This window comes from Bactrocera neohumeralis, chromosome 5 (genome assembly GCF_024586455.1).
Source record: "Bactrocera neohumeralis isolate Rockhampton chromosome 5, APGP_CSIRO_Bneo_wtdbg2-racon-allhic-juicebox.fasta_v2, whole genome shotgun sequence".
NCBI classification, from domain to species: domain Eukaryota; kingdom Metazoa; phylum Arthropoda; class Insecta; order Diptera; family Tephritidae; genus Bactrocera; species Bactrocera neohumeralis.
Window position 1 is genome coordinate 77,427,200 of NC_065922.1, and position 27,514 is coordinate 77,454,713.

The 27,514-nt window shown below is 41.2% G+C and overlaps 3 protein-coding genes across 4 annotated transcripts; 2 read left to right on the plus strand and 1 right to left on the minus strand.

Annotated features, from left to right (window-relative positions):
* Nucleotides 1-2,162, minus strand: LOC126759374 (uncharacterized). The gene is made up of 2 exons (XM_050474109.1): nt 562-2,162; nt 1-91 (listed from the first exon to the last, which is right to left on the minus strand). Exons 1-2 carry the CDS (start codon nt 2,160-2,162, stop codon nt 1-3), a joined length of 1,692 nt encoding a protein of 563 aa, XP_050330066.1.
* A 1,198-nt stretch (nt 2,163-3,360) lies between these two features.
* LOC126759376 (uncharacterized histidine-rich protein DDB_G0274557) lies at nt 3,361-9,357 on the plus strand. The gene is made up of 3 exons (XM_050474110.1): nt 3,361-3,438; nt 8,550-8,617; nt 9,055-9,357. Exons 1-3 carry the CDS (start codon nt 3,361-3,363, stop codon nt 9,350-9,352), a joined length of 444 nt encoding a protein of 147 aa, XP_050330067.1. The 3' UTR covers nt 9,353-9,357.
* A 407-nt stretch (nt 9,358-9,764) lies between these two features.
* Nucleotides 9,765-24,270, plus strand: LOC126757935 (protein pecanex). Of its 2 annotated transcripts, XM_050471861.1 has the most exons (11): nt 9,765-10,787; nt 11,140-11,315; nt 12,611-12,741; nt 12,811-13,803; nt 13,865-17,146; nt 17,210-18,610; nt 18,675-18,835; nt 18,909-19,308; nt 19,378-19,724; nt 19,783-22,239; nt 22,303-24,270. In XM_050471861.1, the coding sequence occupies exons 1-11, from the start codon at nt 10,635-10,637 to the stop codon at nt 23,356-23,358; spliced, it is 10,557 nt and encodes a 3,518-aa protein (XP_050327818.1). In that variant the 5' UTR covers nt 9,765-10,634; the 3' UTR covers nt 23,359-24,270. The 2 variants fall into 2 exon arrangements, with proteins under 2 accessions (XP_050327818.1, XP_050327817.1); XM_050471860.1 differs by having other exon boundaries at nt 18,909-19,724.
* The last annotated feature ends 3,244 nt before the right edge of the window (nt 24,271-27,514 follow it).

Sequence of the window (27,514 nt, forward strand, 5' to 3'; positions counted from 1 at the left end):
TCACTCGTCGGGTTCTCTCATATCCGTCGTATGTATGTATTTTGAAGACAGACGATATTCATTGGAGTTTTGCCTATGCTGTCCTTTATATCTAGAATTGAAAAAAATGAGATTTTAGCTAAAGCCATTAAACTTTCCAGAGTATCCAAATAATATAAATAAAATCTGCGATATTTCATAATTAAAAAAAAAAAGTTTCAAATATTTTTAAAACACTTTTCTCTTTTTAGAATAAGTGTAAAAGTTACCCCAACTTTGGAGGCTTTCATAAGTTATTAGTTGAAAGCTTAATTTAAATGTGCTTTGAAGCTTTCATATATAAAGAGCTTTGCATGTGAACAAAGCACTGAGGCTCAAGCGCTTTCATCTGAATTCATTTATGAATGCTTTAAGAGCTTTCACAAATTATTAGAAAACATTAAAGCTCAATTTATTTATGTTTTGAAGCTTTCATTTACATTTTCTAATGCCCGGGCACTTTCATGTGAATTCATATATGAAAATGTTATAATATGAAGCGAGCTTTCAACAAAGCATCTTTAGACAAGGTGTTTCATTTACCTCGAGTTCAGTATGAACCAAGTTTCCACATCATCCGCCTCACCGTCCTCCACATTACTTTCTTCTCCGCCGACATTATCGCTAGTCACATTTGAAAGCGTTTCACCCTTGTCCTCTACTTGTTGCTCATTCTGGACCGTACTATCAATTGTATTTTGGACCATATAAGCGGGTAACTGTTTCTCAGCGCCTGCCGTTTCGGAATTCAATAGCTTGCCCAGTGTGAATACCGGAAAGGCGTAATACTCTTTGGAGAGTGAGTAGCGTGAACTCAACATAGGCACTTTCGTGGGTGTAGTTGGTCTTTCGAGACTGTCGTCAACATACATAATCCGCAGCCCATCCCCATCCACTAACAACTCGTCCTTTTCAACGTCATCCTCCATACTGTCCGTCTCCGATTCGTAGGTGATTTTGTAATTGCTGAAGGAAGGCCGTGTTGTGGGCGTCACTTCCTCATCATTGACGAGGCGATGATTTTGTGGCGGACTCGGCGCCGTCAACGGAAAGGGAGTTGTAGTCGAAGTGACGAGTCTCAGCTGATCCGTGGTCAACGGCGTCCATTGCACCTCGTTAGGCGAGTGATACGCCGAATAGTGTTTGCCTTTTTTAAAGTTTAACTTTTTCACTGTCGGTACAGACTCCGCGGTCGCCGAATCCGCAATGGGAGGCATGGCAGCTGGCGCAGCATAAACCACAGTGGGTTGTGGCGTAGTGGTTAGCTCTCGATTCAGCGCATGCTCGTGATCCAACATACGTGCCGCCTGACGTATATCAATAGCTTCGTGTTCGTAGAAAGGTATAAGCGTGAGGTTTAAAGTCTGTCTGCTACCCGGCATGCGGAAACGCTCCACAATCGGTTTGGGTCGAAAGACGGGCACACTCGGCGGGTACAGCACTTGCCCCGGCACCGGCTCCTGCATCGGATACTGCGGCGCTGTCAGCATGGTATTCAATATCAGCTCGCCTTTGGGTCCAGTATAGATGAAGACTGGCGCGGCGCGTCCACTGTCGTCGCCAGGCATGCTATCGAATGTGGGCATGCTGAGACGCGGTATGTAATTCTCGCGACGCCGTGCCGGCACCACAGCATTACCAGCCATAAAACGCGGTCTCTTACGCGCCAAAAACGGAGGCGGACGTTGTTGGAAATGCACACGTTGCAGCGGCCTATAGCGGCGTGGGAGTTGCAGGCGCATTGTGTGTTTGCCGATGCGCGTTTGCTGTCGCGTCTGGCGTGTTGGTTGTGCTGTGCGTATAGCCCGTGGTGGTTGCTGCTGCTGCAACTGTACGAGCCTGTGCGGTTGACTGCCTTGTTGCAGCTGTGTTGCGCTCAGCCGCTGTGCATGCAACTGCGTCTGTGGCATGCGGTAGTTGTAAGGACTCGGCGTGGTGTAGACCAATTCTGAGTAGTCGCTCTGCGGCACTTGGTCCTCCAGTATCCAGAGTGGTCGCTGCTGATTAAGGTAACTGCTACCAAGCTCTTTGCTGACGCTCAGCGCGCTGCTTTCGGCGGGCGGCCGATTTATTATGGCAATTGCTGGCTGGAGGCAGCATAAAAGCAGCGCTAGGCAGGATAAGCAGGCGTTTGTGGCAAACATTGTGTCTTTTTAGTTCCTCTTAGCTTGTGGTGTCTTGTTACAAGCGCGTTCGTCAAATGAAAATCGCATACGCCCAACGACTGTTTTTATAAATTGCTGTCAGTTGAGGTAAACAATGCGTGCCCCACATAGTATCTGCAGACTACCTTTAATTGTTCTATAATTTTAAAACAAGTAATTTTTTATTAAATTTTGCCGGCTTTTCCGGTTATTTTTGATTTTTTTGAATGTTATTTTATTTTATGTTTTTATTTGGGTGTCTGCCTTTTCCACTTCTTTCTGTTTGCTTACTTTTTATACAATTTTTTTTTTATATTTTTGGTCTCCCAATAGCTCAAGAACTGGTTCTAAACGGGGTTCAACACTTTCGTTGCGGTGAAATTCGCACCAAATTTTTCACTGGTGTTTGATTGTATGTGTTCAAATGTGCCACTGACTTAGTTCTAGCTTGTCTTCATAAAAAGAAACCAAATTGTTGTATGTAAATGGAAAATAAAGGCAAACAGTAATTTTGTAAAATTTATCACAAAATAAAAGAAAAAAAAAATTTTTTTTGGAAAAAGATTATTTTACAATTATTATTTTTTTTATTATTTTCCATGCTAAAAATATTTTTTCTAATAAAATTATTATGTTTTATAAAAAGATATATGTATATTGGGTAGTCGAAAAAGTTTTCTCGTATTTCTAATCAATCTTCAACTTATTTTTTTATATTTTTAATGAACTTTAATGAACCAATTCTTCAAACTTTTTGCCATATTTCCGCTAGAGACATTATTCCATCAGTGTAAAACTTTTCTGGTTTCTTTACTCCATTAAGGGAATTTTGCATTGACCGAAACAAATGGTAGTCCGATGGTGCAAGATCAGGGCTATACCTTTTTTAAATGGTTTAAAACCTTTTCATGATGAATGCCAAGTTCCTTTGATATATCATGGATGCTTATGTGACGGTCCTGGTCAATATTTTCTATAATTTAATCGACTTTTTCATCGATAGGTCGACCAGAGTGAGGTGCATCTTTCAGATTGTGACATTTATGTTAAGTGAAATGTTATCATAGGGCCTACAAGCCAGGCTCTATATAAGAAACGCTGGTGCCGGTCCCAGCCAGTGGCCGGCGGTCTCCTCTGTTATGTTGTGACGTGACATTTATGTTAAGTGAAATGTTATCATATGACATGTTTACATGAGATGGCGGTGGCCTACAGGCGAGGCATTATACAAGAAACGCTGGTGCCGGTCTCAGCCACTGGCCTGCAATATCATATGGTATGATGTGACGTGTTATGATGTGATGGGAAATGTTATCATGTCACTTGTTTTGATTTAGTGTCATCACAACAACAAACGTCTGCGATCGCAAGTCAAAATCCGATACTAATTTTAAGCCATCCGTATATGGCACTCACCATTCAAATATAAACTTTAACTAAATCTAATAAACTTCTTTAATTTAAAAATATAAAAATTCTTCATAAAATTCTGAAACTTCAGCCACTTACAGTTCGAAGCCCTAAATGGCATAGATTTCAAGTGGAAAAGTGATCCTATAAGTACAATAACAAATGCCCAGTCTCCGCCGCGAGAGCAAGTGCACCGCCTGCGCCATCGTGTTCGTAGCTTAAGTCTTTTGTTTCACTGTTGAGAGTGAGAGCATCACATACAAGCACGTACAAGTGCTGATTGCAACAAAAAATACACAAATTGTGCGAGCAGGCCATGTTAAGCGGCGGGGAAGGGAGTGGCAACTAGTTAAAACGGCCACAAATTGGCGTACAAATTATCTGTTTTGGTAATTTGGCGGCTACTGAAACCCCGCATTTAAGTATGCGCGAGGGGCGAATGACGCGGCAAAACGTGTACGGCGGAAAACTGTGTTTTGGTGTATGCAACAAGCGCAACGCTGCAACAATGCCACACTTCATTGAGGAAGGAATCGTGTAGAACAAAACCGGCGGACGGACATTGTAGCTGTCAAAAATCAACATCAATCAAAAAACAACAATAATAACGACAACAATAACGACAAGTGTGCTTGAGAAAATAAGTGTAGGCCGTTTTTTCACCGTTTGCTTTGTTGTTGCTGTAACAAAATTATGAAGCGTGTTGAAGGGTTGGCTGAAAGGAAAACCTGTTACTGAGCCGACTCAAACAAATATTAAGAAAATTTTTCCAAATATTCTCCGGAACCGCTTTTTGCTGCTTTGCTTTTGGTTCAGTTACTTGCTTATTGTTGCTTTTTAAGTATTTTTTTAAAAAATATAAATAATATAATAATTTCGGTGGATTGGATTAAAATCTAATTAAATGAGGGTAATCTAAAGTTGGCATACAAATTAGGGTGAAATTCGAAAAATTAAAATAATTTATAAAAAATAATAATAATTTTTAAATTAATTTAATTAAATTAGAACTAAATAAAACAATTAAATATTTTTTAATTAAGTGAGTTAAACTAATTTAAATAATTAAAACAAATTGGATGAAGCAAATAAAATTAATTTAATTAAATAATTTATTAATTAAAAAATGAACTTAATTAAACTGAACTTATTAACTGCAAAAATAATAATAATTTGTAAATATTTTTAAATTACTTAAATTAATTAGAACTAATTTAAATAATTAAAACAAATTAAATTAATTAAATTAAATAATGAAATAAAAATTAATTTATTAAAAAATTAAGTTCACTCCACCTTAACCAAATTCAATTTACTTCAACTTAGTTAACTACAAATTACGCCTAATTAATATTTACTTAATTAAATAGAATGTCAAATACAATTAAATCAAAGCAAAGCTCTTTCAACCGCAAAGCTCGCATACGAGCATTATCGCCATCATTTAAATTTCTTTCATATTCCCAAACCCAGTCAGTTGCCAACTCAAGTTCTCAAATCGAAATGAGGAAATTTCAAGTGAAAATATTTGATTTATGACCTACACGCAGACAGACAACACACACACATACAGACACATAGTCGCAAGCATGACCGTTCAATCTGACCCAATATTAGACATAATTAAAAGTAATTTGTGGCAACCCGCATGCAACATACGACCTACTATGCATATGCGTGCAACATAAGCAACAACAACCAATAACTGCCGACAACAACATCAAGTCGTAAAACTGTATGGCAGCAACGCAGTAGTGGCTGCAATGCATATCACAAAAGCAAAGGCGGAAAATTATGTAAGTGCTGCGCTTGTGTGTGCCACAGGGATTTGCGGCTAAAGCAACGGTACCTAAATTAGTGTAATGCAGCACAGTCAAAATATTTAGAATATTTTCGAAAACTTTCGGCTGGCAGCAGTCAGTTGCTGCTCTTCGCGGCGTTAATAAACTCATGCATATGCATGTACGTATGTGTGCATGTGTGTGTCATCGATCACGGGGCTTCACAAGCCATTAGAAGAGTCATTCATCTCCGTTGCAAGTTTTCACCCAAACCAGAAAAAAACACACACACGAAATGAGGAAGAGCCGCGCTACAATTGAATGAAGCTGCTTTGTGGCCATTTTTTATACTTTTTTCTCTGTTTTCTCCTCCTGCGCCCCTGCCTGCGCCGAGCGCACAGCAGGTAACATGCACAAGTTATGAATTCCAGCCGTTGCTGCTACCAGTGGCTTGCTTTAATTGTTGTTATTTAGACTTCAATCAATAATTTCGAGTTTAAACAATTTTTTGGGTTTTTTTCTTTTTTTTTATTTCCTTGCACTACTTTTTCTCAGCTAGCCATGTGCTCCCTAATTTGCTCTAATGAGCTGGTATAGCGTGTCTTGCCTCTCTCCTTTGTATGCTAATTAAATGAATGTTTATTCTTCAACTAAAACTTTTTCAAATCCCATTTGTTTACTTTTTTAATTGTTTTCTTTTTTTTTAACTTTTTTTTATTTTTTAATATATTTTTTTTTTAATTTTGATGGAATGTCGCGCGTGTTCATTGTATTGTGGCATAATAAAGCCACAACTGTATAAAATTTAAATAAAAATTTGTGTTATGAGTTGCTGGCAGCACTATTTGTGGCGGCATGTAAATGCAATTAACTGCAATAAACATGACACGCTTGAATTCAACTTAGGCATGAAGCCGAGTTTGCTGCTTAAGTCTTTTGTTACGGGCAAATTTGTGTGAAATGATTAAGAAAATATGTACATACATATACATACATATATAATTTCTATTTAAGTTATTTTATTTAAAGTTGAATGATATTGTTCTAATGAGAGTTTAATTAAATAATTGTATTTGTTGAAACCAATTTAATTTTAATTTATAAAAATTAAAAAAAATTACCAATTTAACCAGATTAATTTTTTTAATTTGATATATGTATTTAAGTTAATTATTTAATTATTGTAATAAAAAAATTAATATTCCAAAATTACTAACTAATTAATTCAAAAAACTAATAATAACATTTAACTAAAAATGCTTTATTTTTTATTTATATAGGTACTAATTTAAAAAAAAAATATTTTCTTAAGTTTTTATTAATTTGATATATGTATGTATGTATAAGTTCATATGTATAAGTTTATTATTTAATTAGTGTAGTTAAAAAAATTTGACCAATTTAACTAAGTTAATATAAATTAAATTTTTATTAAGGTGAACAGAACTTTGTTTTTTTTACAAATTAATTTTTACTTTATTGTTTTATTTAATTATTATAATTTAATTTATTTTAATTATTTAATTAGGTTTAACTAAATTAAAAAAATTACAGAATTAATCTTGCATTGCAAAATTTAACTATATAATTTAACTAAAAATGCTTTAGTTTTTCTTTTGAAAATAAATAATAATTTATATTAATTTTTATTTTAATGCAAATATAATTAATTTATTTATAATACATTACTTATTTTAATTCTTCTATTTTTAAATATATATACATACGTACTTACATACATACATACATGCGGTACCATTTGTTCATACTTGGCTGGAGCTGGTTCATTTAAATTTCGCGCACAAACCGAATCGATAAAATATAATATGAAGTGTACATTTTTTTATTATTATTTTATTTTTTTTTTTTGGGTAATATTATTTTTAATTATTTATTTTGTGAAATTTTTTTATTAAAATTTTTTTGTACTTTTTTGTTTTACTTTTATATTATTTTTAACTATTTTTGACATTTTTTTATATGTAGTTAAATTTTAATTTTTTTTAATTATTTTAAATTTTTTGGTTTTATTTTATTTTTAATTAATTACTTTTCAACATTTTTTTAATGTTTAAATTTTAATTAATTTTTTTTTTACTAATTTTTATTTTTTTTTTCTTTTATATTATTTTTCAAATTTTTTATTTTTTTTATATTTTCTTTTTTACATTTTTTAAATTTTTTTCTTTTCGCCTGTATATTTTTCGCTTTTTCCGCAACAAAATTGCCAACAAAATATTTAAACACTTTTAATTTCAGCATAATTTTCAGCCAATTAAATAATAGCACACTCACTTACAATTGGCATGTCTCTGAAATCATTCAATCAGCTGAGTGCATGTATGAGCACTTAAACACACACACACTCTAACATACATATGTGCGTGAAAATATTTTTCCATTTACAATTTAATTAAATTACTCTGTAAAAAGTATTTCCGCTGACTGACTTTCAGATAGGCTTCCGCTTAGCAAAAACAATAACAGCAACAACACAAACAATAAAATGCAATAAAACGCAGCAGAAATGCTTAACAACGAACGTGTGTGCAAAGGAAACTTAAAAATATATATTTTATTATTGCAAAAAATGATAAGCTCAAAATACACCCACCAGCGTCAGCACGCACTCATATACACACACACACACAACTTCTATGTAATAATAGCCTTATCGGCGTCTTTGTTGCACTCCGTTGCGCATGCGCCGCGGCGATTACGTTGCAGCTGTTACTGCTAGCGCCAAGGCACACACACACAACTCACACACGACTCACACCTACACATCTACACACGCGAATAGCATGCCAGCCAAGGAAGCGAATATCGCCCGAATTCCATGTTTTGTGGCGTTCCACTTTAACAGCCCGCCCCACTCGCCCTGCGCTGCTTACTGCAAACGAATGTGCAGCTAAACTCTACCGTTATCCGCATTGCTGCTTGTATGTTATAAAAGTCTTTAGCCAACTGGGCCAACACTCATTTCGTAGCCTCAAAGCGAAGTGTGCATAACGGCGCTTCCAGTGAAAATCGCAACTGGTGATCTGACTGCTCGCGAAAGTGTTACAAATTTAGAAACGGCTCGAATTAGCTCGAATATGCAACGAACACGCGGGGTGAGGCGAAAACTAACTTTTTTGCTTATTTGCTGGGCTAAGTTCTTTACAAATTTCGTTTTTGTTTGTAATCCCGCTAGCTCTTCAAAGTGACCATCATTGTGGGCGTGTTGCTGTTGTTGGTGTGCACCCAAAGCGCGGATGCCAAGTAAGTGTTTAGGCGCGGAGCTTGCTGGTAGTATATGTTGTTATTTTGGCGGCAAAAACCATGCCTGAAAAAATTTGGAGGTTTGTTGCCGAGTTGACAGTCCCTGGCCGTATACAAATTCGGGTTCGTTTCGGTTACGTATACCCGACTGTCGAGGGAACGGTCAGGAATCACCTCGGAATACTCGGCTATTGGTCTTGTCGAAAATCTAAAAGATATGCAAGCGTTTGGTCGAACTTTGTGTAGTTTCCTCAACTATTGAATTCGCATCTTCCTTTTAAGGCAGATTGATATTAACAGTTCGTATCATTTTACAATCCCAGGGCCTCCGCGCCCTAAATTCCGAGCAACTTGAGTGTCTGGAGGCGCTCTTTCACCTCTTCACCTTTTTCATTAACACTCATCCCCTTTCTCCTTTTCGCACTTTTACTTTACAGCGGTCATCAGAAGAAGAAAAAGGTCGTTATACATGTACCGGTCCACAAGAAGATCGAAGAACACACACATACCATTATAAAGCATATACACCATCATCACAAACCGATTGTCATCAAAGAGGAAAAGGTCATACACGAAGAGCATCATCCGATTATACACAAAGAGCACATCTCTCACGAGCATCAGCATCATCACACGGAGAAGCACGAACATGTGCATCCGATTTTCGAGGAGGAAGAGGAACATATACACCATCACCATCAGTACGAGCACAAGGAGGAGAGTCATGAGAGCTGAGCAAAGTCCATGTCGATCCATTAAAGCCATGCAAAATGTTTAAAATTAATTAGAAACTATTAAATTTAAAATTTCCGAAATTACTTGTAAGGGGTTACGGGAGGTATGTGGTGGGATGCGGTCAACATAAAATTTAGAACTTGTGTATAAATTTGAATAAAATTAATTTTGTTTGTCTGTTAAATAAATACGTTCCAGTTGATTATATTGAAAACAAAGTTTTTTAATAAAGAAACTTTGGTAAATAAACCAATACAAAAATGTCTTGCCATATTTTATGACCACTTGTAGACATAAGTTCCACTATTGTGTCTTCGTCTTTGCCAAGAAGAAGCAACCGACTAATCCATTGTGAGCTGTGCTGGGGAATAAGAAGCAGCATGGTAGAGACTGTTTTTGACGTTTCATTTTTCAGAGAAATTCAACGCGAAAAAAATAAAGGAAAATTTTCACGCGAAAAAATCTAAAATTTGCAATTGGGTACTACAATTAACTGCCCAATCAATCAGTTAAGCATCGATATCATTTGCTAGCGTCTCGAATTAAGCAAAAATATGGAACAAAGTGCAAGCAGAGAAAAAATTAAACTGAAACCTTGAAGGAGCTGCATCCGTAAAAAAAGTCAAATAAGTATAAAATACTCGTAGCGAATAGCAAAAGGCAAAGCAAATTAAGGCCATAATACAAATAAAAGTATAGATTAAAAAATTGTCCATGCGTTGAAGTGAAAATTGTGTAAATTAAAGTCGTTAAAGAAGCAACTCACACAATCGAGTTCTGTAAAAGCAGTGGTGTACAAATAACTTTACATATATTATTGCTCTGCGGCGACTACAAACAACGTCAGCAGCGGCAGATTGTCAAGTTGCGCTTGTGAAAAACCACATACGCTTCCTGTTTGTACATTTCAGCAACATACAACGTATTTAACGACTGAACGTTTAACTCGTATAATTTTGACCGTGAAACATCAAGGGAATTGCAAACGGTGTCTTCGTTGCTTTTAGAGACGTCGTCTTCAACACCCATCATCGTGGTTGTGGTCGGTTGCAACACGCCAAATCACAACCCGTTCCGCCCCCTACACACAAACAGCTCATCCATTGCACACCTGTGACATACGTACATTTACACATCGCATTAACTCGCGCCATTCATACCTACTGCCTGCCAATATACACATACGCATGTACATGTGCATTTCATTTGGCAGCAAGCTCACAGACGACATCTTTGCCACTGGACTTTGGCAGGCTGTATAGGAGATGACTGTTAGTTTGCCATGGGTTCACAAACCTTGGAGATATTGCGCCAGGGCGTGTGGGCCTCACTGACCGGTGGCTGGTTCTACGATCCACATCAGGGCGTCTTCTGTAATGTGGTACACCTGTATCTCTGGTTGTATCTGCTGTGTTCACCGTTTGTCGCTTATCTGGTATGTATTTCGAATGCAACTATGTTTGGCATTGAGAACGGGCGCCGACGCAGCAATTGGATGGTTGGCAAAACAGCGTCAAGGCAGCATTGTGCGTCACTCACAAAATGCGATACATCAATGCTAATCAAAACAAATCAAAAACTGCGAAAAAAGCGATTTAGTAAATCGCAGCGGCTGTTCGCTATTTGCATGCCAAAGCAAAGTATTTTACGCACCAGTGCCAAATAAAACAACACTGATTTTAAAGTGGCGCGCCATCACGCCTTCCTCAGACGCTAGCACCGCTGTTGTCGTGCCCACCAATGTCATTGTTTATAAACTCAGACTTATTTGATTTGATTTGTTGCAGTATTTCCCAAGTACTTGGCTAACATGGTTTATTTACTGCATACTCACAAGTTTCACAATATTGCTGGTGAAACTAGCCAATATGGCATTGCATCGGCTCTACGACCGAGCACAAACCATGTCGGAGGCGAATCTCAAAAATCCATTCTTCAAAATCACCAAGGAAATGGAAACACGGTGAGTGTAATCGCAAGCAATGTAGTGTAGTGAAAGTAAATATAAAGACAATCGTCGCGGTCGTTCTGATAAACAAAAGTGTGTAAAAATTGAAAATGAGAGTGTGTGTAGTTTTGTGCAAAAATGTGTTTAAAATTATTTTGAATGCAGTGAAAAAACTAATAAGAATATAAAACATTGTCGCATAAAATAAAAGCACGCATTATTTTAAATAAAAATGGTGAATGCTGATAAAGCGAAAAATAACTCAATACCATGTAAAGTTGGCGTCAATGATTTGTGGTGTGCTATATTCTTACATACTAAAGTGCATTGCAGCCGGTGAATAATTTCCCAACAAATGCTATATATTACTAAAAATCACCATATCAATATTGAAAAGCTTAAAAATACCTCACACCGGAGACCCTTTTAATTGAAAACAATTAAGCGTCTCAAGTTATTCATACAACGTTCACATTACTGATAACAACAACAATAAAAGTGACGATAAGTGTCGATCGTGTCTTTAGTATTCATTTGCTTTTAAATGACTCACAATGTATATAATAATTCGTATTTGTTTAATAATTTGTTGTTGTACAACTGTTGTTTGTGAAAAAAATTGAGCATGAATGATATTGCTAAATTGCAGGTCAAAGCTCTCGAGTATGTAAAGCAAACAAAGAAACCATAACTAAAAAATAAATGTTTCGACTATAAATCACCGTCTTAGACTTTTGATTTAAGTTTCATACATTTTGCGCTTAAAGTGGTTAAAAATAAATAATATTTGAGATAATTATTAATGATTAAACAAATTATGACATCTAGTGACCTTGGCGTCGGGAAAATTCAAGCTTTGCCATATTAGAATTTGTCAAATGCAAAGAATCGCCTCCCTTCAGGTGTCAAGCATGAGTGTTTATGTATAGGTATGCAGCAGCTGATAGTAGTTTGATGGGTAGAAAGTTGAAATAAGGCAACAAGGCCACGTGCATTGTTGTAAATGCTTTCTCAAGCATGTATGTATGTATGCGCGATTGCAGGAATATTTGTTTATAAACGAGTGGCGTTGCTAGTTGGCCGAAGGCATTGAGAAAGGATTATGAACTTCGCGGTGCATTGCGAGTGGGTGTGCGCCCCCTAACAATAGTGTGCATACGCGCGCTTATGTGTGCTGTGTTTGTTTATAAACAAAAAGCGACGCGTTAAGCAGCACCCTGCCTTATTTGGCAACTAACTGCTACCTTTTGTACTTCGTTATCTGGTATAGGCTATTGTTTATACAGTTATATATTTGCACTTACTTGTAGCGAAAATGAGACGGGCATCGAAATGAAGGTGATGCGCAACGATGGTTCACACAATTCCGTGGAGCAGGCGATAAATGAAGCAAGCGAGGAGAACAGCATGATGTCCATGGAAAATGTAAATAGCATAATTGGTGAGTTTGGTGAAATTTATAAAACAAATCAAAAAATTATATGAAATTTCTGTATAAATATTGGTGCAGACCTCAAGGTGGATGTACATCGCAAGAACAGTTCGGAATCCATCGAAATGCTGTTCTATCCCCCTTCGCTAGTCTCTGGCAATAGCCAACAAGATCAACAGTCACTTGCCGGTTCCGTTAGTGTCACAAAATCCATACGTTCGACAAATGCGCCCATCACTGGCGCACTCAGCGTCTATCCGGAGCACGAAAGTGAACATATGAGCAACGCCGACATAACGGCACACCACAGCAGCACTTTAAAGCCCGGCGCCAGCAATAGCACAGCCACCAATGCCACCGCACGCCACATGCCACACCTACTACGTAAATCATCTGAAGAATTCAAACGACGTCATCAACGACGTCGTCTAGAACGTCAAGGCAGCTTAGACGCTGCCGCCGAATCGTGTTTGGCCAACAAACTGATACGCAATCAATCTGATACAATTGCGACGAGCGCCACTGCGCGTTGTAATGACAACTTTTTGCATCCGCAAGACGTCAATACCGCTGTGGCGGGCAAATCTGTCTCGGCATCGAAAACGACGCACAATGCGCTGGGCACAATTGCATTAGGCGCTGCCACACAACGAACTGCCACAACGACTAACGCCACGACCACGCTGGCGCTCACAAGTGCTAACGCACCGCCAACGGCAACAACGAATATGTCGAGTTCCTTTGGCTCCAGCGGCGCAACAGGTAGTGTTGCACTGAACGCGCCCCCCGCGCTGTCGTCTGCTAAGGGCACGCGCTTGCAGCGACATCGCAGCTCCGAAACGCACGAAGAGCGCATGAAACAACAAAATCGAAGTCTTTTCCTGCCCATTCACCACGAGCATCAGCCGCACCATGTGTCCAGCGGCGCCAGTAGCAGCAGCGCGTTGGCGGCGATAAGCGGTGACATCTTGGATGGCGATGATATGGAGATGGATGGTTTAGGCGGCAGCGCAAGCGGCATGTCGGGGCATGTGGAAACACGCGCGCGAGTTCTGCAGCCGTGGATACTAGGTTAGTATGCAGTTGTGACTGTTTAGTGTACGTTTATACAATATTCTTTTACATACCAAAGGTTCATCCTCCGATGTCTACATCGACGATGACAGCTACACGAAATCGGATTTTGGCATCGAACAATTGGATGGCCGCAAGTCGAATCGTCCTGGGTTTCTATTGCAGCAGCAGCAGCCGTTTAACACACATTACGCGCAATATCAACAGCAATTCTACCGCACGCCACATCATCACCACCACCATGGCGTCGTCAACATACGCAAAGACTCCAGCAGCACCATGTCCGCGCTGCAACTGCCCGTAGGTAATGCGAAATCGAGTGCGGGTAACAGTGGCAGCGGCATGAAAAGACGCCGTCATTCCAATGCCACCGCACTATATAAAGGCGGCGCTAGTGGTGTAGGCGCTCCGAATCATGCGCACTCAAGCGCTTTGGCCGCCGCTGCTGCGTTGGCGTCCGGCCAGCAGCCGACTGTACGCCGCATTAAGAGTGCCGCGCTAGAGATCTCCTGTCCGCGTCCCTCAGTCTCGAACCTCAGTCCTCACCCCAACAGCGTTGAGGCGATAAATGGCCAACAAATGATAAAAAATCCGCAATCTGCACTGCTGCCACCGCCCAGCAAATGTCTAGTACGCAATCCGCACCTAAACTTGTGTCCGAAGTTCGGCGGCAGCTTTGGTGGCGCGAGTAGCAGTAGTGGCGGCAGTAGCAGCTTAAATTTCGGAACAAGCGGCTCGACCACCGCGCTGATTGAGCCCGTATCGCCCATTGTCGAACAGTCGGATGAGCGCGCCTCGTCGTTGGATGTAGCAACGCAACGTAGCGATTGCGCATTGGAATTGAATGATATGGAAGCTGATGATTGTGGCGATGAAGATGAGGACGAAAATGTAGAAGGCATAGACGAAGGCAATGAGGAAAATGACATTGAGCTGGATGATCTGGATGACGAAGAAGTTGATAATGTCGATGATGAAGTAGATGATGTACCGATGCGTCATAGACGCAAAGCGTTGGGCTGTCTCCACCACAGCGCCGAATCGGATGTGGGTGATATACTGGGCGACGAGGTGGACAACGACGAAGACGACGAGTTCAAAGACTTTGATGACGACTTGGAGCATGGTTTGGGCAACACTGAACTGAAATCCGTCGTATGTCAGGCGGCCACAGTCAATCAGCCAAAGACAGATTTCACGGATGATTTTGACCACATACTCAACGGACTAGAGCAGATACAGCAGGATTTGAAACGTTCGGCTGCGGAAAATAATCGTAAGGCGCATGTATATTCAGCTGATAGTGAGGACGAAGTTGATGAGCTCGCGGCAAGGCAACGCCAGTCATTACGCTCGCCTACAGTGCATGCCGCAGTTGCGCCTGCGCTGGATGAAGAACAGCCTTCGACTTCGCAAACATTACGTCAACGTCTACATTCCACCGATTCGGAGACGGACAACAACGGCTCGCGCTCGCCACTGCTCAGCGGAAAATCCTGGCAGCACAGCATCAGTAAAAATAAAGCCGCGGAGCAGGACATGTACATGGAAATATCGGCTTTGCAGAAGCACAAAAATTTAGCCGGACACCACGTCAACGTTGGCGCACCCCAACACGCCTATGAAATGCGCCCACAACATGCTGCACGCGGCGAGGGTGACTCCGGCTGCCCCTCTAGTGATTGCGAGCAGGTTAGCGCCAGTTCAAAAGACATGTTGCTGGCGGGCATGGAGGCGGCTGTTAACGTCGCGGCTCCCAAAGCAAAGGTGGAGCCGCAGAAAGTAAACAAAGATATAGAGGAGGGCTTGGAATGTGGGAAAAAACAGTCAACAAGCGCGGGCGCGAGTGGCAGCAAGAACCTAGGCGCTATTCCAAAGGTCGTCAAATACCGGGAAGTAAATGAGACTGTAAGCAGCAGCGGCGGCGGCGGCTCACAGCTGCACAAACGACGCGGCGGCAGCAGCGGTGCGACCAGTACAAATAATGAGATGTCGCTGGTGCCATACAACGCACAACATAGCATTACATCGAAAGCTGCTTCGCGCACTTCGTCTTCCACATCATCGCGCAGCATTAGCGCCGATTCGTTTTCCGCAGACATACATAAAATGCTTTGGTTGATGACTGAACATGGGCGTCCCGAAGCCACACAACAGGGTTACGCTACAGCAAGCAGCGCGGCAACAGGTACGTCAAGCAACGTCGTCGGAACCGGTGCCGGTGGCTGCTCAACTGCGACCGCCAATATGTCCAGCGCGCATTTTCAATTCTACCAAGACGCCATCCAGGCGCTTAACACCTACCCAGCCACTTCGACGGATAGCCTCTGGCTGACGGAGCGCATGTACTACCGCGACAAAGCGCGGCGCAACTCTAAACAAATTTCCGAGCCAGGCAACTCCTCCATAGGTGATTTCTCGCATGCGCATGAGCTGCAATCAGCGCAATTGAGTAGTCAGTCGGGCGCTACAACAGCACCTATACGCAACCTACATCCACCGCTCGGCGTTGTGGTCGCCTCCTCGTCGTTGAACGCGCGCACAGTATACAACGGAGCTGGACTCTCAATACAGGGACTCATAAATGTGCTCAACGATGAGGGTCAGCAGCGCTCTTCACAGACGCGCTCTGGTAGTGGTAGCAATAACACTGGCACTGGCACCCGGTTACTGAATGGCCGTCCCATAGAGAGTTACTTTCGTCCATCCTTCCCCTTGTCAGCTGAAAAACCGATTGCACCAAAAAGCTACTACAAGTACCGTTTCAAATGCTGTGGCTATGAGCATGAATTCAAGATCTCCATGGACCGCTTAGAGCTCTTAGCGCTGTTCGATCGCGACCTACATTGGCTGCACATAATGTTGTCAGTATTGCTTTCCGCGATGGTTGCCTATCTCGGCGCTACGATACTGCAGCTCGCCTACTACAAAGACCTGTTCGCGTTCCTATTTTGCGCCGTTATAGCGAGCGCACAGTACTCGCTGGTAAAGAGCGTACAGCCGGATGCGGCCTCACCCATACACGGCTTCAATAAGACCGTGGCTTACTCGCGTGCTATATACTTCTGCATATGCAGCGGTATACTCTTGCTTTGCGAGCGCCTGAAACGAGAGTATGAACAACAGGCAGTGGCGCCGGCAGTGCTTAGCTTCTTTGGCGTACGCTATTCACCGCTTGCGCTGACCGCGACAGTACTGCAAGTGATGTACGTGTTCCTATTGTGCTTCCCGATAATCTTCTCGTTAGGGCTCTTTCCGCAGATCAACACCTTTCTCATGTATCTGCTGGAGCAAATAGATATGCATGTCTTCGGCGGCAATGCGGCGGGTAGTCTATTGGGTAAGTTATTATCATATTTTTTCTCTTTTATTCTTTTTCTACTTCCTTAATCATCCGCAACAGGCTCTTTTCTCTGCGTGCTGCGCTCTATACTCGGTGTTATGCTACTCTACGGTCCACTCTACAGCGCATTCGCTGAAGAACGCGGTACACAATTCATAGTATTCTCGCTCTTCTGCGCCATACTCGTGCCGCTCGGCTACCACCTGTCGCGCTCCGCCAGCGACTTCAGCCATTTGTGGGCGCTCATCAAGAACTGCATTGTCAGCACTTACCACGACGATGACGATGAGGACGAGCTGAGTGCCGCTACCATCGACGGCAGCGCGGCGAGTAGCCAGAAACTCACCACAAATACAACATTGAAAGGACGCACGAAAAGCACCAGCACTCGCGCACATGAACAAATCGAAATGTCTGCACTGGATGAAAAGCTCACGGCAGAGATTCGCGAACGCGCCACAATCGAACATATAAACATCGAAATTGAGGGTAAGAGCAGCAAGTCAAAGGCTTCGTCATTGGCGAGTAGCAGTCAAACGCTTGCTAAAACCCAGTCAAGCAACAGAAAGGGCATGACCACGTCAAACTCCTTCGTGTCGGTGGTGAACGGTAGTGGCGCGCTGATGACAGGCGCTGAAAGCGTGCACGACGCGGCGCTAGTTGGAGAGAACGCCACCCAATTGCTTGAAAACGAAGTAGTCGATGCCGCGAGCGCGACTGTTACGACCCCAACAAATGCGTCTAACGTGGGCGTTGGCACGAAGGAAACTGCACAACCGACATCTATGACACCTGGGGACGCCGTAAGATCGAAGTCGGTTGAAGCGGAAGTAGATGCTGAAGCGCAACAACAAGCCGCCGATGAGGAAGACAAAATGTCCAGCTCGTCGACCACCAACCCCGGCGACATGTCCACGCTGACTGCGGGTGGCGTCTGCGCTGACGTCGAGCCCACCGCCATGCCGACGAACGCCGGCAACGCGAATGTAGACAACGACAATGACTCGCCCGATCCGCTGCCTAAGAAGCTGCAGGCTACAGTGAATATGCGGCTTAAGAATGATCTTGTAGTGACCACACTGCTGGCGGTGGTTGTCTTCGGTCTGCACTGCAGCACCGTCTTCACCGTTTTGCAGCCTGATCTGAACATCGTGCTCTACGCTTTCACGGGCGGCTTGGGTCTGTTACTGCACTACATCATACCACAGATGCGCAAGCACATGCCTTGGCTCTGCTTTGCGCGACCGCTGCTGCGCCAGAAGGAATACGGACAGTTCGAAGTGGCGCACGCGCCAAAGGTGATGTGGTTCGAGAAGGTCTACATTTATCTGTGCATGCTGGAGCGGAACGTGATGTTTCCGCTGCTGGTCATTTCGTCTGTAACCGCGGACGCTCAGATAATTGCCAACAAGTTCGGCATTGCCTGGGGCACGCTGATTGTGGCGGTGTGCGCGCTGAAACGTGAGTGCTGACAGACGGTGATTTTAAAGAGAAATAACTTATTTAACTTGGTTGTTTTCATTAGTGATTCGCAACGCGTATTCGGATCCGACAAATCAGTATCTGATTGTGATGTTCACCGTTTTGTGCTTCCGCTACGACTTCGCCTTCGCAAGTGAGACGTTCCTCATCGACTATTTCTTCATGTCTTTGGCCTTCCGCAAGTGCTGTGATTTTCTACTTAAGGTAAGTCCCCCCATGCGCTGCCGTGTAATATCTTAACTAAAAAGAACTCTTTTTTTTCACCCTCTCCGCGTAGCTACAATTCATCGTTACCTACATCGCGCCGTGGCAAATCACGTGGGGTTCGGCGTTCCACGCATTCGCCCAACCATTTAGCGTGCCGCACTCGGCAATGCTCTTCCTGCAGGCCGGCGTCTCAGCTATACTCTCCACACCGCTGAATCCCTTCCTTGGCAGCGCCATTTTCCTCACCTCCTACGTGCGCCCCATTAAGTTCTGGGAGCGCGACTACAACACGCGTCGCATCGATCATTCCAATACGCGTTTGAGTTCGCAGCTGGAGCGCAATCTGGGCGCGGACGATAACAATTTGAACAGCATTTTCTATGAGCATTTAACGCGCTCACTGCAACACTCTTTGTGCGGCGACCTGCTGATGGGTCGCTGGGGCAATGTCAATCAAGGCGATTGTTTTGGTAAGTTGTTTGTGTTTTTGCTTTACTGCTTTGGCACCATTCTGATTGTCTTAATATCCGCTCAATTAGTGCTCGCCTCAGACTACCTCAACTGCCTGGTGCACATCATTGAGCTGGGTAACGGACTGTGTACCTTTCAGATGCGCGGCTTGGAATTTCGTGGCACTTACTGCCAGCAACGCGAAGTGGAGGCCATAACCGAGGATGTGGAAGATAACGACGGCTGCTGCTGCTGCGACCCGGGCCATTTGCCGCGCATGCTGAGCGTGAACGCCATGTTCTCGACACGCTGGCTCGCCTGGCAAGTGGTCGCGGCGCAATACGTGCTCGAAGGTTACTCGATATCGGATAACTTGGCGAGCGCCACGCTGCAGGTCTTCGAGTATCGCAAGGTGCTCATCACCTATTACATTAAGGTAAGTCATTTTCGCTCTATGTACAACAACAACATGCATTAATATGAGATTTTTGCAGAGCATCATTTATTACGTGATCAAGAATCCCAAGCTGGAGCAATGGCTTGCCTCGGCACCCATACAGGAAGCGCTCCAACATACGCTCAGTCGGCAGTTTGTGGATCTCGATCCAATTTTCAACTACAATCTCGATGAAGATTTCGACTTTCGCGCTGTTGGCATCACGCGCTCTAGCTTCTGTTATGTTTACCTAAGCTGGATCAACTATTGCTATGATAAGCGAAAAGAGAGTCAGAATCCCGCAACGTCCACTGCGAATACTAACGGCAGCAATGCAACAAATGCGGCACCCGCACCACCGCTGCCGCCACACACACCGACCACAAATAACAACGGCGGTGCGTATAACGACTCGAAGAGCACGCCAAACCTGTCCACAACCGCCACAACTACCACCAGCAAATCACAGTCACAACAACAGCTACGCACGCGTCCGCAGAAGAGCGCAACAATGAGCGGCAGTACCACAACGAATTCTTCGGAGCATATCGCGATTTCGCCTTCATTTGCTAACATTTCGCGTCAGACGTCCGAGTCCGCGCCGGGTTTGAGTGGCGTGGGCGGCTGTTACATATCTGTGGGAGCCGCGCATGCGCCACTCGATAATGGTTTTGCGAATAGCGCGGCGACAGTGGGTGCAAGCATCTCGGCGGCAGCTAAAATGCCCACACTGGGGCAGCAAATGCGCGGTAAGTCAGTGGGTGCTGGTGCCGCGGCGTTAAAAGCACTGCGTAAAGAGGCATCGCCAACGGCCAGTGCAAACGCTACGAGCGCACCTAATGGCGGTACCGAGCGCGCAGCCTCAGAGGAGACCAATTGCGAACGACCATTGTTGAAATTAAAAGTGCCCAGCGTGACAAAGGATTCCCCGATAGTTTCGCTCTGCCTGGCACTGGGGCTGTTGGCACGACGCTCGTTAGCAAACGCTTCGCACAGCTCGCTGACCGGTGTTGAATTCTTTTTGCACGGTTTGCACCAGTTGTTTAAGGGCGATTTTCGCATACAATCACCGCGCGATGAGTGGGTCTTTGCCGACATGGAGTTGCTGCATGCTGTAGTAGCGCCGGCTGTAAAGATGGCGCTGAAGCTGCAACAAGATCACATCTCAAATCCAGATGAGTTTCACTATCCGGAGGCGCTGTACGAGGCGATTGATACGTGTGCCAATGATTTGGTTATATCACACGAAGCCGATCCAGTTTGGCGCAGTGCTGTGCTGAGAGGCGCGCCCAACCTGCTTGCCTTGCGTCATGTAATGGAGGACGGTTCGGACGAGTACCGCATAATCAGGCTGACGAAGCGTTTCCTCAGCTTCCGTGTCATCAAGCTTAATCGCGAATGCGTGCGCGGTCTATGGGCGGGGCAGCAGCAGGAGCTCATCTATTTGCGCAATCGCAATCCCGAGCGCGGCAGCATACAAAATGCCAAACAGGCGTTGCGCAACATCATCAATTCCAGCTGTGATCAACCAATTGGTTACCCTATATACGTGTCGCCGCTCACCACTTCCTACTCGGACACTAATGAGCAACTCTGTAGGGTGATCGGTGGCGCCATTACGCTGGAGTCGATCAAATCGAACGTTTTAGACTGGTGGCATCGCATACGTGAGCGCTGTCGTCAAGGCTGCAGCTCGGGCTCGGCGATGGAGACCTCCAACCTCGGCCTAGGCGTTACTGGCGGTATGGGTAGCGCCACCGCGGGTAGTGGTGAGTCAGCCGCTGACATTGCGCCCATCTACATCTCGGCGCCGCTGTACAACACGCTGACGGTGGGCAATATGTTCGGATGTCGGCCAGTGCATGGTGTCACCGTACCGACCAGTATTGGTGGCACACTGGGCACGCAATTTGGCAGTGATGGCGCGGTGGTAACACCGTTATGGCGTTGTCCTGTGGTAACGGCAAAGCCTGCGCTGCTCGCCGGTTTATTAAATCGGGAACGCGAACAAGAACACGAGCGTGAACGTGAACGAGAGCAATTACGCGGTGTCGGCATACGCGTATCGCATTCGCTGTCACGTGTCGAGCGCGAACGACGTGTAACGCTACCCATTGCCAGCACCAGCGGCAGCGCGAATGCCGCAGACACCGGCAGTAATGCGGCAACGACAACTGCAAAATCTGCTGAATCGGCGCGTCAGTTGGAGCCCCATGCTGGCGGTGGTGGTGAGCTACAGCCGAACAGCAGCAGTCCGCGCTACACCAAGATGTCTAGTTCATCGGGCAGTATCGGCATTGGCAGCATTATAACGACGCCTGGCGACTATCCGCGTAAGTCGAAAGGTCCGATCAGTTTGACGGCGGCGGCAGCACTGGCAGCGAACGAACGCAGCGGCGTGCCTGAGATGGGCGGAAAGTCGAGCAGCGCTGATATGGTGGCGTCCTTAGCAGCAGCGGGGCACGTGCCGCGCATCGGACTGTACAAGAAAGTCGTCATTATCGATGATTTTGAGGTAAAGTACATGTGATGAAATTGTAAAGTATTGACTTAACATAGATTTTTACGTCTGTTGCAGATTTTCGATCGCATCGATGTCGGACGTCGCTTTAATATGTTCTGGCCCAGCGAGGAAATGCGCGCCAAAGGCGGTCGTTCCGCCTGGAAGGATTGGCTGCCCTGCATCGGCATGGTCGGCTACGTGGTGCACTTCTGGATGCCCGGACACCGCGACCCACTGTTCCGTTCGCCCTTCAGCCGCGTGGTCTACCTGGTGGCTATGAATGGTTATTATGTACCTGTCGGCGAATTCGGCATACGTGAATACGATGCGATACGTGATGGTGATGATGGACTCAGTGAAGAAGAGGAAATGGCCACTGCAGCGGCAGGAGTCTTAGTCGCCATGCGTGCCGTTAATGCGCGACGAAGCTCCGTGCAACACGAGCTCCACGAATTGGACGAGCTACAGATGCAGCAACGCGAACGTCTACGCGGCGAAGGACTAACACCAATACTGGGCAGCAGTCTCGAGTCACCTACCTCACATTTGATGGACAGCAGCGTACTAAGTGGCGCCGGCGCCGATGTAGATACTTACACGTACGACGACGCAAAAGTCGAAGACCACGCGCCATCAGACTCTGCCGGCGAACGGGCGAGCGTAAGTGGTACGACGGCGATAGTGTTGACAGGCGCAATTACCAGCGGCAACGTGCAGATGCGCGCAGTGAGCAGCAGCAGCTCTGAGGATGAGGCCGAGCTGCTCAACTACGAAATGCAACGACGCGAACAATTCTTCAATATGTGGAAGATGATGTCGGAGCACAAAGATGCCGAGCTAAAGCAGGCAGAGCAGGCGAAACGTGAAGAACGCGCGGAAGAGTTGAGTCCAGAACCCGCGACGAGTGAGCAGCAAGAGACGAAGGCGCCGCAGTCGCTCGCAACTGGCACTGTCTTGGTGGCGTATGATGCCGAGGAAAGATCGGCAGTTACGCCGAGTGATGCCTCAGCCAGCAAGGATGATGTGGACGGGGAGCGGGAGTGCAAAAGAGAGGTAGCGCCAGAAGCACAAACGGCGGCCTGCGTGGCGCAGTTAGAGCAGCAAACACTGCCAGAATGCAGCGACGTTTAGCAGCTGCTGAGCATTCCGCACGCCAATCTAACGTTAATACGGTACATTTTTAATTGTTGAGCCGTTGAGCCGAGGGGTTCACCCTGGCGGAGGGTGAATGAAAATTAAAAAATTGTTGAATTTAATGGCGAAAACGACGGCTGCTGCTGATAGCCGCCGCGGTGGCAAAAACAAAAGAAACTGAGAGAGAACAGAAACAAGCACTCGTTTGTAGGATTTAGTAAATAACTGTAATTACATGCATACATACATACATATTATTGATAATTAGTGTTAATTTGGTTTATTTTAAGTTTTTTTTTGTAATTATGTAAGGTTGTTGTAATCGTAAGCAGAGAATCAAAACAAAAGCGGATGAAATCAATAATTGTAGAAAATTATGATAAAACAAAGATAAATACGAAGGCGCAAATTATGTTATATTGCATAGCAGAAAACATACATATGTACATACATAAGTGTAGCATTTGTTAAGGGCAAGCAAAACAAAAAACTGAAAACTAAAAAAAATTAATAATAATTCTTCATACAGAATAATAACAGATACATACTCATTCCTAGAGCAATTGCAAATCTTCCTACTGTACCTACGTAATAAGTATAGCGCATACACATTGCCACACAAACATTTTTGCATAGAAAGCATGCATATACCGTTATATATACACACGTTTTAACCTTAGCCGTTACGCCAAAAATGCATAGAACAAAACACAATTTTCAAAAGCCAAACTAAGGTGCGTTAAAATTGTTCACACACACACATACACATTCATATATACACAAATACACACATATTATTTTCTTTGTGTTTTATAAGCAAGACACAAAATTTAATTTAAGCTAGTGTGAGAAAAATAAAAATTGTAAATTAAAAAGTTTTTTTATGGAATAAAAAATGTTTATTTATAATATTTTGTATTTACAACATTTTATTAATAATTTTTTTTTATTTTTACTTAGAATTATATTGCATATGAGACGTAACCCTAAACTGTTCATATGTTTTGTAACATTCTCATCTGATTAAAAAAAAAACAAATTTCATAATAATTGGATTATTATTTCATATTAATTAAATATTTTTATAATTTAAAGAGTTCTAAAAATTTTTTTCTTATACAAGTAGACAAATTTTAATAATTATTTTGTTTTTTGAAATTGCTCTGACGATTTAAGAACTTTCAAAGCTTAATTTCCTATCGTTGCAATACTTTTTTTTACTTTTTTTTTACTGTTTTTAATGATTTTTTTCTGTTAATTGAAATGTTTTTTTTTTTGTAATTTAAATATTTTTTTTTATTGCAATAATTTTTTTATTGTAATATTTTTTTTTTTAATTTTAATATTTTTTTTTTTTAATTTTAATAATTTTTTTTCAATTTTAATAATTTTTTTTGTAAACTTTTTTCGAATATTATATAACTTTTTTAAATAATTTAAATTATGATATCGTTGCACTTAGATAATATTTGTTGTTATTTCTTTTTAATTTTACTTTTTTTGTGATTCTTTTTTTTTCAATTTTATTGATTTGTTGTTTTAATTCAAATGATTTTTTTAATTTTACTGAAATTTTTCGTAAACTTTGTTTAATTTTGTTAAATTATTATTATTTGTGTATAATTTTTTTGATTTCAATGAATTTATTGCTTTTTTATTTAATAAACTTTTTTCTTATTTTTTCATATTATTTAATTTTTTTCATTCTATTTGTTTTTTTTTAATGTTATTACTTTTTAATTTTATTATTATTTTTTTTATTTTGTTATTATTTCTTTTTAATTTTATTATTATTTTTTTTTATTTTATTAGTTCTTTTTTTAATTTTGTTAGTTTTTTTTAATTTTATTTATTTATTTTAATTTTATACACTTTTTTAATTTAATTATTTTTTTTTTTAATTTTTATAATTTCTTTTATGTTTTTTTTTTAATTCTAATAATTTGTTTTTAATTTTATTCATTTAAAAAATTTTTTTTCTTGAATATTTTTATATATTCTGCAGAAGATCGTAACATTTTTCAAATATTTTGGGTGCAGGTAGAAGGTATTTAAAAGTGGGCATCTAGTTTATTTTAGTTCTCAAACAATAAAGTATCACAAATAACTTTTCTAATATTTAAATATTTTTTATGGAATTATTTTTTACAATATACATATGTACATACATACATACATATGTACATATGTGTATACATTTATTTTTTTTATTTAAAATTTTTTTTAAATTTTGTTTTCATATTTTTTATTTTCTATATCTTTTTTTTCTATTTCTTTTTTTTTCTATTTCTTTTTATTTTTACTATGAAACAACTTTTTTACAGATAAACAAATAATTTAATGTAGGAAAATTTAAATCATGTACATACATAATAAAATAATAACAATTAAATTAAATTCGTAAAAAAATAAAAACAAGAAAATTTATTTAAATAAGTATGTTAAAAACTATTATCTTTATTTATGAACAAAAAATATAATTACCGTAAAAAAATTAACTAATTCGAAGTTTAATGATTGAATACAATAAAATACAAAAATAGAAAAAATATTGTAAATAAAATACGCAACTAATGTAGCTTCAACTGTTAAAAATTATAAACAAGTTTGCGGGCTTGTAAGTTTTCGTTGCTCACAAAAGAGCAAAAGCAGATGTATGTATAAACAAAATGTTGAGAACTGAATTCTTTTTAAAAAATAGCATAAAAAAATAAAAATAATTGTTAATGGATAAAAATTTCATTAATTAAAAAAAAATTTTTCATTAATAGAAAAAAATACTTTTCATTAATAGAAAAAAATATTTGTCTCAAGAAGAATGAAAAAGAGCACTCCGCTTCTCACGTGTAGAATAAAAAGAGTGCGAAAATTCATTTGACATTTGGATACTAAAACGAACTAATGATTGCTATAGGAAGGAAGAAAGCTTGAAAAACCCCAGAAAATATTGGAAAAAGCTCTCATGTTGCCTTAAAATATTAGACTGATTTTTTCTACACTTAACTGTAATACATAAGCAGAAATAAATATTAAAGAAAACAATAAAAATATTGAAACGTAAATGAAACAAATTTGGAGAATACAATAAATGAAGCAGGCGTGCAAAACTACAGCGAGTTACCGGAGGAGAAGAAGAAACGAAAAATAATATAGAAAATATTTAAATCAAGCAAACGCTGAAATACTAAAAAAAAAATGGATGAAAGATTAAGCAAATGGTTGCAAATTGTTTTTGCGGGCCAAAAAGCAGTTACAAAATACAAATTACCCAGGAGTTTACGTAATATTAAATAAATAGTTGAATTTTGTTGTTAAATTACATATGTATGCTGTATAAAAATATTAACTATTGAATTAAGCAAACTAAAATTTTGAAAATATTGTAATTATCAAGTAACTGACAAGAGAGTATACAAAAAAAAAAACGTATAAGAAATGTAATTTGTGTGCAGAAGTTGTAAAAAGGAACGTATTCAGGCATGCGCAGGTTAAAGCGGCATACTTTAATTGAATGTAAGTTTTACTTGCGTCTAAAGCATTTCAAACACTTTTCTGAGGATAATTTTCCGTTTTGAGACAAGCAAAAATTTTGGGACACTTTTGGGACAACATATTTTGATTGCGAGTAAGTTTGGCTTACGTCTAAAACATTTCAGACACTTTTCTGAAAATATTTTTCGGTTTTGGGATAAGCAAAATTTTTGGGACAACATCTTTTTATTGCGAGTAAGTTTTGTTTGTACTTAAAACATTACAGATACTTTTCGGAAGATATGTGTCCGTTTTGGGACAAGCATAAATTTTGGGACAACAATTTTGATTTTTTCCTGCATCTAAAATACTTCAGTCCACTTTCCGAGTATATTTGCCCGCTTTGGGACAAGAAAAAATTTTAGGACACTTTTTGGGACAACATATTTTGATTGCAAGTAGGTTTTGCTTGCACCTAAAAAACTTCAGATACTTTTCTGAAGATATTTGCTCGTTTTAGGACAAGAAAAAATTTTGGGACACTTTTTGGGACAACAATTTTAATTTTTTCTTGCATCTAAAATACTTCAGTCAACTTTCCGAGTATATTTGCCCGCTTTGGGACAAGAAAAAATTTTAGGACACTTTTCGGGACAACATATTTTGATTGCGAGTAGGTTTT

What these genes read in the sequence shown, in the direction of transcription:
- LOC126757935 (XM_050471860.1), top strand. Translation starts at nt 10,635, where the DNA reads ATGGGTTCACAAACCTTGGAGATATTGCGCCAGGGCGTGTGGGCCTCA. An exon ending in GGCGGTGTGCGCGCTGAAAC is followed by an intron (nt 18,611 to 18,674) that starts GTGAGTGCTGAC and finishes TGTTTTCATTAG; the next exon opens with TGATTCGCAACGCGTATTCG. An exon ending in TCATCACCTATTACATTAAG is followed by an intron (nt 19,725 to 19,782) that starts GTAAGTCATTTT and finishes AGATTTTTGCAG; the next exon opens with AGCATCATTTATTACGTGAT.
- LOC126759374 (XM_050474109.1), bottom strand. Translation starts at nt 2,162, where the DNA reads ATGTTTGCCACAAACGCCTGCTTATCCTGCCTAGCGCTGCTTTTATGC. An exon ending in TGGTTCATACTGAACTCGAG is followed by an intron (nt 92 to 561) that starts GTAAATGAAACA and finishes TTTCAATTCTAG; the next exon opens with ATATAAAGGACAGCATAGGC.
- LOC126759376 (XM_050474110.1), top strand. Translation starts at nt 3,361, where the DNA reads ATGGCGGTGGCCTACAGGCGAGGCATTATACAAGAAACGCTGGTGCCG. An exon ending in CTGGCCTGCAATATCATATG is followed by an intron (nt 3,439 to 8,549) that starts GTATGATGTGAC and finishes TAATCCCGCTAG; the next exon opens with CTCTTCAAAGTGACCATCAT. An exon ending in ACCCAAAGCGCGGATGCCAA is followed by an intron (nt 8,618 to 9,054) that starts GTAAGTGTTTAG and finishes TTTACTTTACAG; the next exon opens with CGGTCATCAGAAGAAGAAAA.